At 39.1% G+C, this 18722-nt stretch overlaps 1 protein-coding gene across 1 annotated transcript in view; it reads left to right on the plus strand.

Annotated features, from left to right (window-relative positions):
• Nucleotides 1-18722, plus strand: part of CD96 (CD96 molecule) — a 99503-nt gene that overhangs the window by 61132 nt on the left and 19649 nt on the right. The window contains exon 8 of the mRNA XM_021692513.2: nt 574-666. Within this exon, the coding sequence (XP_021548188.1) occupies nt 574-666 (93 nt within the window). The remainder of the gene's footprint in view (nt 1-573; nt 667-18722) is intronic.

Genomic DNA, 18722 nt, shown 5'->3' on the forward strand with positions numbered 1-18722 from the left:
CTAGCCTCTCTTTCATCCCTACCTGCCCACACACCCACAGAAAGAAAAGTTATAGCCAGATAAAAATTTTCTGACAAAAACAAGCATTTTAGAAAAGGCAGTAATAATACCATTAATCTTCAGCTCATTGATGTTACTTCCAGCTGGATAGTTACATCATCGTTTCTACTCTTGCCAATAAAATTTAGCAGGCTTGTGGATTTGTAAATTGTATGATTACTTTCCAAACACTTTGAAATATTAGCTGCTATAATTGTTTTACCAGGGCTTGGTTAAATGTTATTTTCTCCAGGAAGCTTCCCCTGACCTCCCAATCATGGCTGGTGCCCTTTCTTTGCATCCCCGTGGTACCCTACACTCAACACAATGCCTGGCTCCCTGCCTATTACCTAAGGTCTGGTCCTTAAAGACAGCCTGATGTCTTCCACCACCATATCCCACGGCCTTGCATTAACAGACCTTCGATAACGATTTCTGAGAGGAATGGATAAAGTTGTGGGGGATATTAAATCAACACATCATCTTTCTATTATGATATTTTGTTCATCATTATTATCCATTTCATCTTTTCAGGCTCAGTGAACCCTTCAGCAAGTCCTCCGCTTGATGTTGTCACATTAACCCTTGGCACCCGACCTTCTCCAGTCAACAGCGTATCTCCTACAAGTAAGAATGTTTTCACAGTCTTACTTTCTTTTTTTTAATTATTTTTTTAGTATAGTTGACACACAATGTTACATTAGTGTCAGGTGTACAACATAGTGCTTCAGCTACTCTCTGTGTTTTGCTGTGCTCAGCACACTGGTAGCCACTGTCTGTCACCATACAACACTGTTAAAATACCACTGACTGTATTCCCTATGCTGTGCCTTTCATCCCATGACCTACTCCCTCCATAACTAGAAACCTGTATCTCCTACTCCCCTTCACCAGTTTTGCCCATTCCCCACCCCCATCGCCTCTCACAACCATCAGTTTGTTCTCTGTATTTATAGGTCTGATTCAGCTTGTTTGTTTATTTGTGTTTGTTTTTAGAGTCCACATATAAGTGAAATCATATGGTATTTGTCTTTCCCTGTCTGACTCATTTCATGTAGCATAATACCTTCAAGGTCCATCCATGTTGTTGCAAATAGCACAGTTTCATCCTTTTTTTAAGGATGCATAAAATTCCATCTTCCTTATCCACTCATCTATTGATAGACCCTTGGGTGTCTTCCATATCTTGGCTATTGTAAATAATGCTGCAATAAACATAGGGGTACCTATCATATCTCTTTTCAAATTCATGTTTTCATTTTCTTTGGGTAAATACCCAGTGGTGAAATTATTGGATTATATGGTATTTCACTTTTTATTTTTTTCTTCATACTATTTTTTCACAGTGGCTGTACCAATTAACATTCTCACTGTCAATGCACAAAGGTTCTTTTCTCTCCACATCTTCTCCAGCACTTGTTATTTCTTGTCTTTCTGATTTTGCCATTGTGACAGGGGTAAGGTGATATCTCACTGTGGCTTCGATTTGCATTTCTCTGTATGTCTTCTATAGAAAAAATGTCTGTTCAAGTTCTCTACCCATTTTTTTAAATTGGATTGTTTGTTTTTTTGGTGTTGAGTTGTATAAGTTCTTTATTTTATTTTATTTTATTTTATTTTATTTTATTTTATTTTTTATGTTTTTAATTCCAGTTAGTTAACATACAGTGTTATATTAATTTCAGGTGTACAATATGGTCATTCAACAATTCCATGCATCATCTGCTGCTCATCATGACAAGTGCCCTCCTTAATCCCCATCACCTATTTCACTCATCCCCCCACACCCTCCCCTCTGGTAACCACCATTTGTTCTCTATAGTTAAGAGTCTGTTTCTTTATTTATCTCTCTCTCTCTTTTTCCCTCTGCTCATGTTTTGTTTCTTAAATTCCACATGAATGAGATCATACGGTATTTGTCTTTCTCTGACTGACTTACTTTGCTCAGCATTATACTCCCAAGCTCTGTCCATGTTGCTGCAAATGGCAAGATTTCATTCTTTGTTATGGTTGAATAACATTCCATTATATATATCATATCTTCTTTATCCATTCATCTGGATAAAAAGACACTTCGGCTGCTTCCATAGTTTGACTATTGTAAGTAATGCTGCCAACATGTCCCTTTAAATTAGTGTTTTTGTGGGTTTTTTGGTAAATACCCAGTAGCACGATTATTGGATCATAGGGTGGTTCTATTTTTAATTTTTTGAGGAACCTCCGTACTGTTTTCCATGGCGGCTGCACCAGTTGCATTCCCACCAACAGTACATGAGGGTTCCTTTTTCTCCACATCCTTGCCAACATTTATTGTTTCTTGTTTTTGATTTTAGCCATTCTGATAGGTGTAAGGTGATATCTCATTGTAGTTTTGATTTGCATTTCCCTAATGATGAGATGTTGAACATCTTTTCATGCATCTATTAGCCACCTAGATGCCTTCTTTGGAGAAATGTCTATTCATGTCTTCTGCCCATTTTTATTTTTTGGGTGTTGAGTTTTATAAGTTATTTAAATATTCTGGATATTAACCTCTTATTGGATATATCATTTGCATATATCTTCTCCCATTCAGTAGATTTACTTTTTGTTTTATTGATGGTTTCCTTTGTTGTTCAAAAGCTTTTTATTTTTACGTAGTCCCAATAGTTTACTTTTGCTTTTGTTTCCCTTACCTTAGGAAACATACCTAGAAAAATGTTGCTACAGCCAATGTCAGAGAAATTACTGACTGTGTTCTCTTCTAGGATTTTTATGGTTTTAGGTCTCACATTTAGATCTTCAATAATTCATTTTCAGTTTATTTTTGTGTTTGAAAATGGTTCAGTTTCATTCTTTCACACGTAGCTCTCCAGTTTTCCCAGCACTATTTGTTGAAGAGATTTTTTTTTTCCCATTTTATATTCTTGCCTTCTTTGTCATAGATTAATTGACCATATAAGCATGGGTTTATTTCTGAGCTTTCTATTCTGTTCCACAATCCATGTGTCTGTTTTTGTGCCAGTATCATACTCTTTTGATTAACTATAGCTTTGTAGTATATCTTGAAAAATGGAATTGTGATACTTCCAGCTTTGTTCTTAAGATTGTTTTGGCTATTTCAGGGTCTTTTGTGATTGTGTGCAAATTTTAGTATTATTTGTTTTAGTTCTGTGAAAAACGATGTTGGTATTTTGACAGGGATTGATTGCACTGAATCTGTAAATTGCATTGGGTAGTGTGGATATTTTAACAATATTAATTCTTCCATTCAATGAGCATGGAATCCTTTCTATTTATTTGTGTCATCTTCAGTTCGTTTCATCAGTATTTTATAGTTTTCAGAATATAGGTCTTTCACCTTTTTGGTTAAGTTTATTCTTAGGGTTTTTATGTTTTTGTTTTTGTTTTTTTGGTACAATTATAAATGGAATTGTTTCTTAATTTCTCTTTCTGAGACTTCTTTATTAGTATATAGAAAAGCTACTGATTTCTGGGTATTAATTAAGTATCCTGCAACTCTGTTGAATTCATTTATTACTTCTAGTGGTTTTTTGGTGGAGGCTTTAGGCTTTTCTATATATAGTAGCATGTCATCTTCAACTAGTGACTACACTGTTTTATTTTCCATGAGCTATTAATCCTTTAACCAAGCAGATTAATAAAGAAAACATTTTCAGTAAATTTGTATGATTCATGTTCTTTTATTATCTATAACATTTTAGGCAAATATATTAAGTACTATTCTTATGGCTTTAAAGAGTTAACATAGCTTCCAAAGCCCTTCACTTGAAACCCTAGCAAAATTAGGGTCAATAAATATGCAGTGAGAAATTTAAATTCTGTATTTATTATTAAATAGGTTAATAAATTGACAGTCTTCCTCCACAACTGTGTTCTCAGTGGGGTGTTTAAGAAATTGGTTATAAATGGGCATCCTGTGGACCAGATGTAGTTAGATAGTTTTAAATTTAAATTTGTTCTGGTTCAAATTAATTTTGACAAAGTTGACTGGTGAGGACTATGAATTCAGCCTCCCAGTGGCATTATTAATAATGGAGGCCAGGCTGGGTCAGTGTTATTATGGCAAAGGGATAGCAGTGACTTTCAGAAGGTCGCCATGATGCAAACAAATCATAAATCCCATGTCTATAGCCTTTGTGTTTAACAAAGAACCGTGGTTACTTTCTTTAGTATAAAAATAAAGTATATTCTATGTAGAGGAGAAGTACAGTTCTCATTTCTTATTTAATTAAAACTATCAATTTTAGCTCAGAATGAGAACCAAAAATGAAATAAAACAAAAGCAGTCAGGAGAAATGAACAGTTCTTTCAGGTTGTAGCCTTTTGGCATGTAGCCTGCAGTCACTGTCACAGGTTGATACCTCTCAGAAAATGAAGCATGTGGCAGGGTGAAAAATGTCTGCAAATCACCCATCAGAAATTTTACATCCATCTGATTTTTCCTAGTTTTTAATGTTTTGCAATTTTTATTGGAAGCTGCTTTTCCTTCCACTTCTAACTCATCATTCAGCGGTAAACTCTAGTAGATTATGTTATTCTTCATTCAACAAATATTAGAATAGTCAAAAATAATACCTTAAATCTCTTTACTACTCTACATATTATCCAGCTCTCCCTGACCAATTACCCCCAAATTAGCGACTTTTAAAACATATATTGTCTTACATGATTTTGGGGTCAGAAAGTCAGGAGGAGCTGAGCTGGGTGGTATGGCTCAGGTCTTTTCATGAGGTTATAGTCAAGTGGGGCTGGTTGGGGCTTCAGTTATCTGAAGGCTTGACTGGGGCTGAGGGTTCTGCTTCCAAGTTTGAGCATGTTGTCAGGAGGCCCTAGTTCCTCACCATATGAGTCTCTCCATAAGGCTTCTCACATCATGACAGCTGCCCTCCCTCAGACCAAGTAATTCAAGAAATAGAGTAACCAAGACAAAAGTCGCACTGCCGTTTTATTGCACATCATTTTGCTTTATTGCACCTGTTAGAAGCGAGTCACTAAGTCCAGCTCAGACTCAAGAAGAGGAGAATTAGGCTCCACTTCTTGAAGGGAAGAGTATCAAAGAATTTGTGGACAAATTAAAACTACCATATCCTGTCATTTAGAAAAATTTGCACATAAAATACAATACGGTTTGATCTTTATTATGAGAGGTAGACAGAGCAAGCATTATCACCCCCATTTTCCAGATGAAGTCACAGAGATGACCACACAACTAGTAAGTGGCAAAGTTAGTATTCACACCAAAGTCTTCTGACTCAAATCTAGTTCTTACACATTCAATACCAGGGTTTCTCCAACTGGTTTGAACACTTTGTGAGGACAGGGGACATACGCCCAGCATGGAGTGGATGCACAAAAGTACTAGTTGAATAGATGAATGAATAAAAGAATTAATGAGAATACTGTTCCTTCACTATGTAAGTGTCATTTAATAGACTCCATGATGTCTACAAAAAGAGATGATAATTTATTTCTGCCTTCAAAAAGGTTGCAGTGTACTTGGAAAGAGATGATATGTGCACATGAAAATGATAATTCAAAATAGTAAGGTGAAAGGTGCTACATCGTATAGAATTAAAATACTCAAGGAGAGGTGTAGACCAGAAAATTTTGGACTTTGAGTAAGGAGATGTCCCTATGGGTTCTTGGAGTCAGGAAATGTTACCAAAGAGAGGAAATAAGACGACTGACCCTTTAAGTATGTGTTGCATTTATTTGACTCAGTTGAGAGCTTGAAAAAACATTCTAAGCAAAGAGAACAAAGTGAGTAGTTGTGCATTGGCAAGGATGTTTGTGGGAATTTGAGAAAATATTAGGAGATAAGCTTGGATCAGGGGCTGGGATTGTGTAGCACAGAAGCAGGGAAAAGTATTAGAAAATGCAGAATAAAGAGAGCTTTAAGCTCCAGCCTAAGAATTCTCAGTGTTATCCCTTAGGAAATGGGGCTGGGAGCCCAATAAATATTTTTTGGAAAGGAAGTGATATAATTCATTTACCAAATATTTATTAAGCCATGACTATGTACCAGGTATTCTTCTAGGTACTGGGAATACAACAGTGACCAAAAGAGAAAACAACTATGCCCTCATGACATTAACCTTCTACCAGTTGAAAGCAGAAATGAGTTTCTTCTAGCTGAGTTTTCCACAGGGTTAGTTGACATACATTAAATGCATCCATCAGACCATATACCACTCTTATTTCTGTGAAGAAATTTAAGGAAAGGAAAAGAACATTTGTTACCTTAAGGAGCCTGCATTATAAAATAGCTCTAGTATTAGGGAATGAGAATAAAGTCAAATGAACATATTTGTTAAAAAGCAGGAAAAAAAATGTTACTTGATCTGCTATTACACTAAGATGATATGGTTGGGAAATTTCTGGAGAGTCACAAGAGTTCCTTAAAATAAGATCCTACCGGGTGCCTGGGTGGCTCAGTCCTTAAGTGTCTGCCTTCGGCTCAGGTCATCCCAGGGTCCTGGGATCGAGCCCCGCATCGGGCTCCCTGCTTGGCAGGAAGCCTGCTTCTCCCTCTCCCACTCCCCCTGCTTGTGTTCCCTCTCTCGCTGTAGCTCTCTCTGTCAAATAAATTTTAAAAAAATCTTAAAAAAGAAAAAAAAAAAGATCGTACCACACTGAACCTCAGGACTGTCTTAGATCAGTGGTTCTCAGCAGGGAAATTTTGCCGCCCCCCTCCCAAGGACATTTGGCAGTGGCTGGGGGCGTTTTTGGTGGCCACAATTGGCGGGGGGGGGGGGTGCGCTACCTGCCAAAGCCAAGGATGCTACATATAATATAGCACAAGACAGGCAGCCTCCACAACAAAGAATTATCTGGTCCAAAATGTCAATAGTGCCGAGATTTTAGATCAAGGCTCAAGTATGACAGTAGCCATTTCTCACTTTAGAAAATCTGGACCTCTGTTAAAATAGTAACAAATTATGTTTGGAACAATTTTCAGTCTAAAATGTCAAAAAAATGTTAAATTAATGGCTCTTTTAGGTGAAATAAAACTTATTTTCTTAGAATAAACACTGAATTACAACTGAAAAATCCAAATTTTGTCTAGGAAATCTGGAAGGTAATTGTGAAATCACATGATGATTGGCTGCCTCATGTCTCAGAAGCTAAAAGGATTCACCCTTTGTGTTCTTTTAAGAAAGGAAGCAAGATGGAACATGTCATGGAAACCAGCTTCAAAAGGCTATGGTTTCATTCCAAATTCTAAGATGGAATGCACTATATAATTCAGTCATAGTTATTAAGCTACACGTCTTGCTGCAAACATCCAGTTTGTATTTTTTTCTTCCTCAGTGGAAGGATATTTTTAAAATAAATGTAAGGTAATGGAAATAATATTCTTTGATTAGAGAAGGAGAACCTTATAACAGAACAAACTGTAAGAGTTACCCAGGGAGCCCAGCGCAATTCAGCCTGAATTGATGGGTGTTTTCTTTTTTTTTTCTGTTTTTTTTGTTGTTGTTGTTTATTTGTTTTAATTTATTTGACAGAGAGAGAGACAGCCAGAGAAGGGACACAAGCAGGGGGAGTGGGAGAGGGAGAAGCAGGCTTCCCGCTGAGCAGGGAGCCTGATGCAGGGCTCGATCCCAGGACCCTGGGATCACGACCTGAGGCGAAGGCAGATGCTCAACGACTGAGCCACCCAGGTGCCCCTAATGGGTGTTTTCTGAGTCCCAACTGCATCTGCAGCACTGTCCTAGGAAAAGACGAGGCTGAGAAGCTAAATGGGGATATGAGGCAAGCCGGTGGGATAGAACAATCAGAGACACCTGACCAATCTCAGGTGGGGCAATCTATAACTCAGGGGCTCCCAGTGCTCTGAGTAGTGCCCTATGCCTTCTAACTCTGGCTTTGAACTGGCTTCAGGGTGTGTGTAACTAATAGAACAGACCTCAGAAATGCCAGTCCTGATGGTGGCAATCATCTAAGACATTCATTCATTCAACAAATACACATTGAGTGCCTACAAGGTACCCGGAATTTTAGAGGTGCTGGGATACAGTGATGAACAAGACAAAGGCCCCAGTTGCACAGAGCTCATACTCTAGCACAACCTACTTGCCTACCCTCCCATTTCACTGTCCACCATGGCACAGGTCTTTGGGCTCTGCCTCCGATTTTTATGTCTGCACATGAACCCTTGGATCTGATGGTGTTGGTTTTGATATTTAACCTTCTCTAAAGCTTTAGCTGATCCTCACAGTCTAGATCTTTCTACTCCTGAACACTTCAGATAAAATACCAGGTCCAGTCTGGCCCTAATCATTGGCTAGCTCTGCAAGTAAGGACACCTAATGCTCAGTAGGTGGGGATCAGACACTGAGGGGTACAGACTGAAGGAAGCAGCTGCCTAGGGGATGCAACAAAACTACTGCTTTATGAGAAAGCATGTCAGAATGGCTGGGGGATTACACTGGAAGATATGCCATTGGACAAGATTGTCAAATATAAATCACAGCAGAAAGCAGATCAGAAGATCAGTTGCAGGTTGGGATATTGGGTTTTAAAGTAAGAGGGGGATCTAGAGAAAGCCTGCTGGTCTACCAAAGTAGATGTGTGCTGGGAACAGAGGAGGGTGGAATCAGGGAAGTCTACACAGAGGGCTGGAAGGAAATATAGACACAGATGGAAGAAAGATGAGAGATGGATCTCAGACAATCGTCCTGAGTAGAGAAATAAAATAAAATGAATGTCGGGCATGAGAACACCAGCAGAGTGAGTGCTACCAGTGCTAGTTGGGAGGGCATGGCTTGCTTATGTGAGGTGGATCCCGGTGAAGGTGAGCTTCAGTTATGGGCTAAGGATTTGGGCTGGAACAGAATGCCAATGAAGAGGCACTGTGGCTTTGTGAGTATGTGAAAAATGTGGGTGAAACAGAGGTGGTGTGTATGATAAGTGGTAGCAGTAAGAACAGAGAGCAAGAAAACCAAATGGTGCAGATATTAAGTGATTTAACTGATAAGGGTCTGAACTTGAGGGGGCATATATAGAAATGGAGAGTGCTACAACAGAAGACTCAGCATTGTCTGCCTAGATAGGAGGGATAAATAGAAGAGTTTTAGAAGACTATCATACCAGCTTTTTTTTTTCCTAGTAATTATCTAAATTTTTAACCAACTCCCTTGATTATATTATAGTATTAAGCAATAGTATTAACAATATTTGTTAGTATTTGAGTGCCTCTGGTATGCCTGGTTCCATTTTAAACTGGTAAATGTCTTATCTCATTTAATTCCCCAACAACACAATGCTATAGGCAACAATTATTATCCCCATTTTACAGATGAAGATACTGAGGCACAAAAAGGGTAGATCACTTAACCAAAGTCATGCAAAAAGTGCAAGATCCAAGATGGAACTTGGACAAGCTTCAGAGCCTAAGTCCTTCTGTCTCTGACAGGACACGATGGGTGCTCAATAAATGTCTTTAGACACAAAATAAATCCATTCCTGTGTGAAGCTGGTATAGCTAATATGAAAAGGTCAACATGACAGTTGTGCCTATATTAATCTCTCTCTTCTCTGGACCAGTGTTTTCTGAGAAATGCAGCCCCCAGAAGTGGGGCTCACATTTCCTCAGTCAGAAATAAGCTGGAGAAAAAGGCCTCCTCCATTCATCACCCCCTCCCTTCTCAACGTTATTATAATATAATCTCATTGCCCAAGGATATGTACAGAATCCATACAAAACTCCAGCGTTGTCCCTTTAATCCTGGGAAATTCTGGGCATTACATCTTCTCAACCACCTTGCACCTGGGGCGATGTTGCAGGTTGTTAAAGAATTTCTCATTTTTTTTTGCATACCTGTCACCCATAAGTCAAGGGTAGCTTTCTTGATGATGAGTTTACTTTGAGTATTTGTTTATCCAGTCTTCCCTTTTTGAAACAAGGTAGCTCTGGGAAAAGAGCTATTGGATGGCCTATTCTTGCATTCATTTCGTGAATTACTGAGTATCTATAAACACACCCCATGTGTGATGAGCTCTGTCCTGCTTACTGCCATTTCCACCACACACACCCCCACCCCCCGCGCCCCAGGGAGGGGGGCAGTCCTGAAAATCCTTTCTAGACCAGTAATCCGGCAATACACATTGCCTTAGTCATTCGGTGAGCACATGTTCCTCAAATAATCTGCCTCCCCTGGGCAAACAGTCTTGTGCAGAGATCAAGATTTAACACCATATATTTCCTTTATGCTGGTCTGAAGGTCAATATCCACCTAATCCTGACATCAGGGGTTGATGAAGCTAGCACAGATATGTTTAGATGTAGTTGATGGCCTATATTCTTTTAAGTGCAGTGCTCCAATTTATGTCATTATGGATTTAAATGCTCTTTGTGCTGCAGGTGAATTGATGGAGTACAATTTACACATTTGCCAAGGAAACTAGGTGGCTATGTGGATAGACACTATGTCAACAGGTGGAAGGTCAAGTAGAAATATTACTATTTGAAAAAATAAATTTTCAGGTTCAGTTTTACCTAGAAATAAGGCAAAGTCTTGGACAATTGAGCTTGACAAACCAGATCGCTCTGACAGCAGCAGCCTGAACTTACAAATAACTTCTACCTTTATGTCTAGTTGAATAAATAAGCTGAACTGGGTACATGAGTAAAAAAAGAATTTTCTTTTCCCCATTATTCCCTGTCCAAATGAGCTCTCTTGAATAATTCCTTCTTAGCCTCTGAAGGCTTTTTTGGTGATTTTCATCTAATAAATGTTGTCTTGTCCCTTTCAGATTCAAGAATGGACTTGTGTCAATAATTTAAAAAGCTTGTCAAATGTAATGTCAAAACTTGCAAAAATTAATTTGATCCAGAACTTCCCACCCTCTCCTGCCCACCACGTGTGGGTGTACCTCAGCTGCAGAAGCCTGCATGTGAGGTTGTGTGCTTTATGTCTGTGGGGGCTGGAAGAAATGTCTCTGATTTCCCAGCTCAATCCTCTCCTCCACCCCTGCTTATTGGTTTGGACCTCTCTTTCAGAGTCATATCATGTGGAAAAGAGGAGAGAGGTAGGTAGGAAAAGACCTTTTTTTCAGGCTGACTGTAATCTGACCTAAGTGCCCTCTATATGGAGAAAATAAACAATGTGCCGTCTTGACCTTATAGGGCACTCTGGCAGATTTCTCAGAAGTCTGTGACTGGCTTGTGGCTATTGTCCCCTTGATGCAGGCCATGCCTCTCCTCCAATCTTATGTTTATTATCCCCCTACAGCCCGTGAGCTTCTGGAGGTCTCTCTCTTAGGAGCTTTTTGTTCCTGTAGCTATTCTTCCTGGGTGAGATTTCTTTTCATGGCATCCTGTTTTGTCTGGGAGAATATGCACCTTTGTATCCTATTTGGGGGAAGTGCTCTTCCTCTCCAATATGGCCATATCTCTCTTCTCTATGCCCATTCAACACTGCTAGTCAAGCATAGGCTCCCAATGTAGTCTCTTCAGCTTGAGTCAGGCCTGGTCCTCTTCATCCCAAACTCCAGGACACATAGGCCAACAGCTCTGGGTGGTTCTCTTGAAACCACACTTCACTTGGACTAAGGTAAGGGGACAGATTCTTCTTTCACCCTCTCCCCTACCCCCCCACCCCTATGAGAGGGGACCTGACCCATAGCACCCTGACAACTCTCTTTTTAAAAATCCTCACCTGGGTTACTTCTGCCCCTTACATAGTCTTGAGTTTGATGGTGGACTAGAGTTAATGGAACCCACTCCACATGCCCTTCATAGGTGGTCTAGAACTCTGCTTTAGAAGTGAGGATGACTTGCCCTATAATATCATTCTTAGTCTTTGGAACCTGATCTAAAACAAAGGTACAAAGAGCTCCATTTGAAATTTCTGTTCTGTATTATCCATTAAAATTCAGCTTTTAAAAGAAATTCAGTGAGACCAACAATGATCTATCCAAAAAGGAAATCAAGAAAACAATCCCATTTATAATAACATCAAAAAGACTAAAATATTTAAGAATAAATTTAAGTGAGGAGGTGAAAGACCTGTACACTGAAAACCAAAAACATTGGTGAAAGAATTTGAAGGAGACACAAACAAATGGAAAGACATCTGATGCTCCTGGATTGGAAGAATTATGCTACTCAAAGTAATATACAGATTTAGTGTAGTCCCAATCAAAATTCCAATGGCATTTTTCACAGAAATAGAAAAAACAATCCTAAAAGTTATAGTCACAAAAGATACCATATAGCCAAAGCAATCTTGAGAGAGAACAAAGTTGGAGGCATCACACTTCCTGATTTCTCACTATACTACAAAGCTGTAGTAACCAAAATAGTATGGTACTGGCATACATACATACAGATAGATCAACAGAACAGAATAGAGAGCCCAGAAATAAACTTCCGTGTATATGGTCAACTAGTTTTTAACAAGGGTGCCAAGAATACACAACGGAAAAGGGTAGACTCTTCAGTAAATGGTATTTGGAAAACTAGATATCTACATACAGAAGAATGAAATTATCTTACAGCATACACAAAAATCTCCTCAAAATAGGGTAAAGACTAAAACATAAGACCTGAAACTATAAAACTCCTAGAAGAACACATAGGGGAGAAGCTCCTTGACATTGGCCTTGGCTTTAAGTTTTTAAATATGACACCAAAGCTTAGGCAACAAAAGCAAAAGCAAACAAGTGTACTATATCAAACTAAAAAACTTCTGTGCAGCAAAGGAAACAAACAACAAAATGTAAAGGCAACCTATACACTGGGAGAAAATATTTTAAGTCATATATCTGATAAGGGGTTAATATCCACAATATATAAGGAACTCATTCAACTCAATAGCAAAACAAGAAACAACTCATTAAAAATGGGCAAAGGACCTGAATAGACATTTTTCCAAAAGAGACAAACAAATATCCATCAAGTACATGAAAAGATCTTCAACATCACTAATCATTAGGGAAATGCATATCATAACCACAATGAGACATCACTTCCCACCTTGTAGAATGGCTTTTACCAAAAAAATAAAAGATAAAAAGTGTTGGTGAGGATATGGAGAAAAGAGAACTCTTGTCACTCTTGGTGGGAATGTAAATTTATGCAGCCATTATGGAAAACAATATAAAAAACATAATGGAAAACAGTTTTTGAGGTTCATCAAAAAAGTAAAAATAGAATACTGTATGATCCAATAATCTCTAATCTGGGTATTACACAAAGAAGAGAGAATCAGTCACATCTAAGAGATAGGGAAACAACCTAAGCTTCCATTGACAGATGAATGGATAAAGAAAGTGTGTGTGTGTGTGGTGTGTGTAATTCAGCCTTAAAAAAGAAGGAGATTTTGCCATTTGCAACAACATGGATGACCCTGGACAACACTATAATAAGTGAAATAGGCCAGACACAGAAAAAGAAACCTGCTTTGGGGCACCTGGATGGCTCATTTGTTAAGCGCCTGCCTTCGGCTCGGGTCATGGACCCAGGGTCCTGGGATCGAGCCCCGAGCCCCGCATCCATCGGGCTCCCTGCTCAGCGGGGAGCCTGCCTCTCCCTCTCCTACTCCCCCTGTTTGTGTTCCTCCTCTCACTGTGCCTCTCTCTGTCAAATAAATAAATAAAATCTTAAAAAAAAAAAAGAAACCTGCATCTCACTTATAGTAGAATTTAAAAGAGTGAAATATATGGAAGCAGAGTAGAACACTAGTTACTGGGGTGGGGAAGTGGGATAATGGGGAGATGTTGGTCAAAGGTACAAAGTTGGAGTTATGTAAGATTGATAAGTCTGGAGATCTAATGTACAGCATGATGACTATAATAATACTGTGTTGAATATTGGAAATTTGCTAAGAGTAGATTTTAGGTGCTCTCATTATATAAAAAAAACAAATGGTAACTATGTGAGGAGGGATATGTTAATTAGCTGAGTGTACTAATCATTTCAGTATGTATGTATATATAGAATCATGTTGTACACCTTAAATATAGACACTTTTTATTTAAAAAATAAAATCCTGAGGCAAGGGAAATAAAAGCAAAGATAAACTATTGATGCTACATCAAAATAAAAAGCTTCTGCACAGCAAAAGAAACAGTCAACAAAACTGAAAGGCAACCTACTGAATGGGAGAAGATATTTGCAAATGATATATCTGATAAAGGGTTATCCAAATGTATAAAGAACTGATACAACTCAATACCAAAAAACAAATAATCCAATTAAAATGGGCAGAAAACATGAACAGAGATTTCTCCAAAGAAGACATAGATGGCCAACAGACACATAAAAAGATGCTCAACATCACTAATCGTGAGGGAAATTTAAAAACTACAATGAGCTATCACCTCACACCTGTCAGAATAGCTAAAATCAAAAACACAAGAAACATTGTTGGTGGGAATGCAATTTGGTGCAGTCATCATGGAAAACTGTACGGACGTTCTCCCCCAAATTAAAAAAAAAAAAACAAAACTACCCTACAATCCAGGAATGGCGCTACGGGGTATTTACCAAATTACACTAATTCAAAGGGATATATGCATCCCTATGTTTATTGCAGCATTATTTACAATAGCCAAAATATGGAAACAGCCCAAGCGTCCATCAATAGAGGAATGGATAAAGAAGATGTAGTATATATATACAATGGACTATCTTTCAGCCATAAAAAAGGAATGAAATCTTGCCATTTACAACAACATGGTTAGAGCTAGAGAGTGTAATGCTGAGCGAAACAAGTCCGTCAGAGAAAGACAAATACCATATGATTTCACTCATATGTGGAATTTAAGAAACAAAGCACATAAGCAAAGGAAACAATAGAGAAAGGGAGAGGCAAACCAAGAAACAGACTCTTAACTATAGAGAGCAAACTGACGATTACTAGAGGGGAGGTGGGTGGGGAAAATGGGTGAAATAGATGATGGGGTTTATCATCACTTATCACAATGAAAAAAATGATAAAAAATTAAAATAAATTACTAAATAAAATAATTTTGTGAAAATGAGCAACCATGATGTGATGGCTTACCCACTGAGATGATCCACAGAAAGCTGTAGCTCTTGGCAACAGTGTGATGGACTGGCAAATAATAAACAGAGTTCTAAAAGCATGGCCAAAGGTGAGGGTGCTTGAAGAAAATGGGGGAAAACAAGAGGAAGAAGAAAAGGAAGAACATTAGTATGGGTAGTTCCTTCCTCAATGAATTATTAAGAGCAACAGAAGGGACTAGGCATGGAAAACACCTAATATAGTAGCTGATTCATAAGTGTCAAAATGTTACACTGTGTTATTTGTCCACTTAAATCCCTTGGAACATGGTAGGAACCTATGGTAGGAAATAGAATGGTTGATTAATTAACCAGTCTATCTAAGTCGTGTGTGTGTGTGTGTGCGTGCGTGTGTGTGTGTTTTAATAAAAACAAATACTCTAGCCCTAGAATTATGTGCCTACTTCTACTTGTGATGGATACTGATGTAAATAAAACCCACCAGGATCATGGTCATGTGAGTGGAGGAAGAACAGGGGTGGTGAGGAAGGGCAAATATCTACAAAATTAGCCTGAAAGTTCTCCTGTTATATCCAGTTTCTTATATTTCCACTACTCTCCTCTCCTTTTCGCTCACTTTGCTTCATGCAAATTGGCCTCCTCACTGTTCCTACAGCATGTCAGTGGTGCCTTCACCTCAGGGCGTTTGTACTTCTTCCCTCTGCCTGGAAAATTCTTTCTCCCCAAATCCATATGGCTCACACTCCCATCTCCCAATCTTTGTTCAAATGTCATCTTCTCCATGGGGCTAATTGAAAACTGTAACCTGCTCTGTTTCACTTCCTATCCCCTTTCCCTGTTTTATTTTTCCCCACAACCTTTGTTAACATCCTGTTATATATCTAATGCACTATAATGCACTAGTTTGACTTCTCCCCACAAGAAAGTGAATCCCATAGGGCATTTGGGGGTCTGATTTGTCTACTGATGTATCTCTATCACCTGGAACAGTGATAACACATGGTCGTCCCTAAGATTGATAACTCAGTAAATATTCTGGGGCTTAAGGATATTTTTTCAAGCACAAAGGAGGAATTGATTAACAAAAGAAGGGTGAAGAGATCCCATTCTGCTTCATAATGTCATGAGAAGCCAACCAGAATTAGCTCTTAGAGAACATGTTTCTGTCTTCCATTTAACTCAGAACTGAACAGAGCTGTCTTCTGACTTAATTGAATTTCTAGTGATAATAGAAAGGGGTAATTTTTAATTTTAGTGAAAAAAAGTTTTTTAAGCTGAAATAGAAATGGGCTAGGAAAGTTTTGAAACTTCTCATCTAACCTCATGGCAGTTTTCAAATTAATATAAGCAAGACATTTTGTACAAAGTAGTGTTTTCTTCTAACCCCCTTCTTTCCTGGAAACATGGGTCATTATTATGTATCTCTGGATGCTTGCAAGGTTTAATAACAATAAGCATTCAAATTGAAGAACAAATAAACAACCAGCAGACAAAGCAAGCAACTCTTTGTCACTGGGTCTGGCATATTGGTCGCCTACATGGCATGTTATAATACAGAACTAACTGCTGAGTGCTGAAGAGGCTTTGCTGTATTGTAAATGTAAATGTAACCTTGAAACAGAAAACACAAAAAATAAGCTGTCTTATTCGCATGCTGAAATAGATGATCAATATGAATCTCAAAGACTTGGCTCAGAGGAATATAAATATAATTCTTCTAAAATGCTCTATTTGATGTCAAAAGACAGCCAATTATGTGCTCTTATAGTTACAGATCTCCAGGTCAGGCTCTAGGAAGAGACTTCTTTTAAAAACAAAAACAACAGGGACACCTGGGTGGCTCAGTCTGTTAAAGGTCGGCCTTCAATTCAGGTCATGATCCCAGGGTCCTGGGATGGAGTCCCACATCGGGCTCCCTGCTCAGCAGGGAGCCTGCATCTCCCTCTGCCTGCCGCTCCCCCTGGTTAGGCTTCTCTCTCTCTCTCTCTCTGACAAATAGATAAATAAAATCGTTCAACACACACACACACACACACAAAAAAACATCCCTGAGAAAGAAGCAGTGTTCCTGCTACTGGTATGCTACAGTTTGATCACTGTCCTCTGCTGCTGGGGCCATGGGTATGCACTGTGACAAGTGATGCCTTGCAATCTCATACTCAGTTCAATTCAATGCACAGAACAAACCCTTGTTGAGGGCTTATAAAGCCCCAGCCCTGAATAGACACGTACGTACCACACAGTGCTATTACTAACAGTGCATGAGACTTCCCACTGGGCCTTTGCAATGTGTCCTCTGCCTGGAGGCTCCCACCTCCCCTCCCCTGCCCCCACTTCCCCACCCCATTCCTCAGGGAAGCCTTCCTGGGACTCTAAATAAGCCATTCCCTCTTTCATGTGTTCTCATATTTGGATTGATTTCTGTGAATCTCTGGTTGATGTCCATATCCTCTATGAATTCCAGTTCCAAGGGAGGTGATCATTGTGCCCTCGGTGCTAAATGCAATGCCTGGAAGATAGAGGCTCCCAAATGCTGGGTCAATAAATGAAAGAACATAGGAAGGGAGTAGCAAGAGATAACAATGTGGAGATTGTTAGAGGTCAGGTCATGTAATGCCAAGAAACCTTAACCTTGAAGCATAGTGTAAAGCCAAGACGAGTGGGTGGCATTTAATTAACCTAAAGAAGTAGATAGTTTTCTAAATGGCTTTAGCGCTGACTTGCACGTGAGGAACAAGGCCTCACAGTAAAGGGATCATTTTTTCAATAACCTGTGCAAGCTGGTACAGACCCTCAGGCCAAGACCAAAACAAAATTCAGCTGGAGACCGAGAAGACTGAATTGAGCTTGAGTTCCCTGGGGATATTGACGGGTGTCATTGATCTTTTTGTTTCCGGAAGCTTATTGGCACACATTCAGCCCTCAATATAGTCTACAGGCCCATGAGAGGAAGCATAGAGCAGTGCTGATATCTATGCCAGGCAAGAAGCACAGCAACACAAAGATCACGGCAGTGCGTGAGGCTGGGGCCGTCACTATTCCTCCTCCCGTGTGGTCCAAGAACAACACGTTAGGTGGAATCGAATGAATGAATTCTCCTTTCCCTGCAGTAAAGTTGCAGTAAGCAAGGATTTATGTCACCTCAGTTTCCGATTCTCCAGAAAAGAAATTTGATCAGTCATTTTGATACAAATGAAATTCTCAGTCAAATTATCATACTTCATCAGGATTCCACTGATTCCTGACAGAATTAAATCACATGGAGCTAATGGTCAGTGTGGGCAATTGGACTGGCTGGGGACAATGTCCATTGCTTGTTAAGTAAGAGGTGTTTTAAAAGGTGACTGACAGTTGCTTATTAGACTGAGATTTCTAGGTAACGGTAATATTGCCTACAAATAAATACAAAGTTCTCTGATGATTACCTCTTACCTCTTTTTCTATATCATTATTCTCACCATTATTATCACATCACTACTTTAAAACCATTCCTTTCTGCTTTCACTTACTAAATCCCTCAGTGAATTCTATGGAGGTCAGTTCTCAGAGTGGAGGAGAGGGAGGGAGGAAGGGAGGAAGGGAGGAAGGGAGGGAGGGAGGGAGGGAGGGAGGGAGGAAGGAAGGAAGGAAGGAAGGAAGGAAGGAAGGAAGGAAGGAAGGAAGGAAGGAAGGAAGGAAGGAAGGA

This window comes from Neomonachus schauinslandi, chromosome 1, assembly GCF_002201575.2.
Source record: "Neomonachus schauinslandi chromosome 1, ASM220157v2, whole genome shotgun sequence".
Lineage (NCBI taxonomy): Eukaryota > Metazoa > Chordata > Mammalia > Carnivora > Phocidae > Neomonachus > Neomonachus schauinslandi.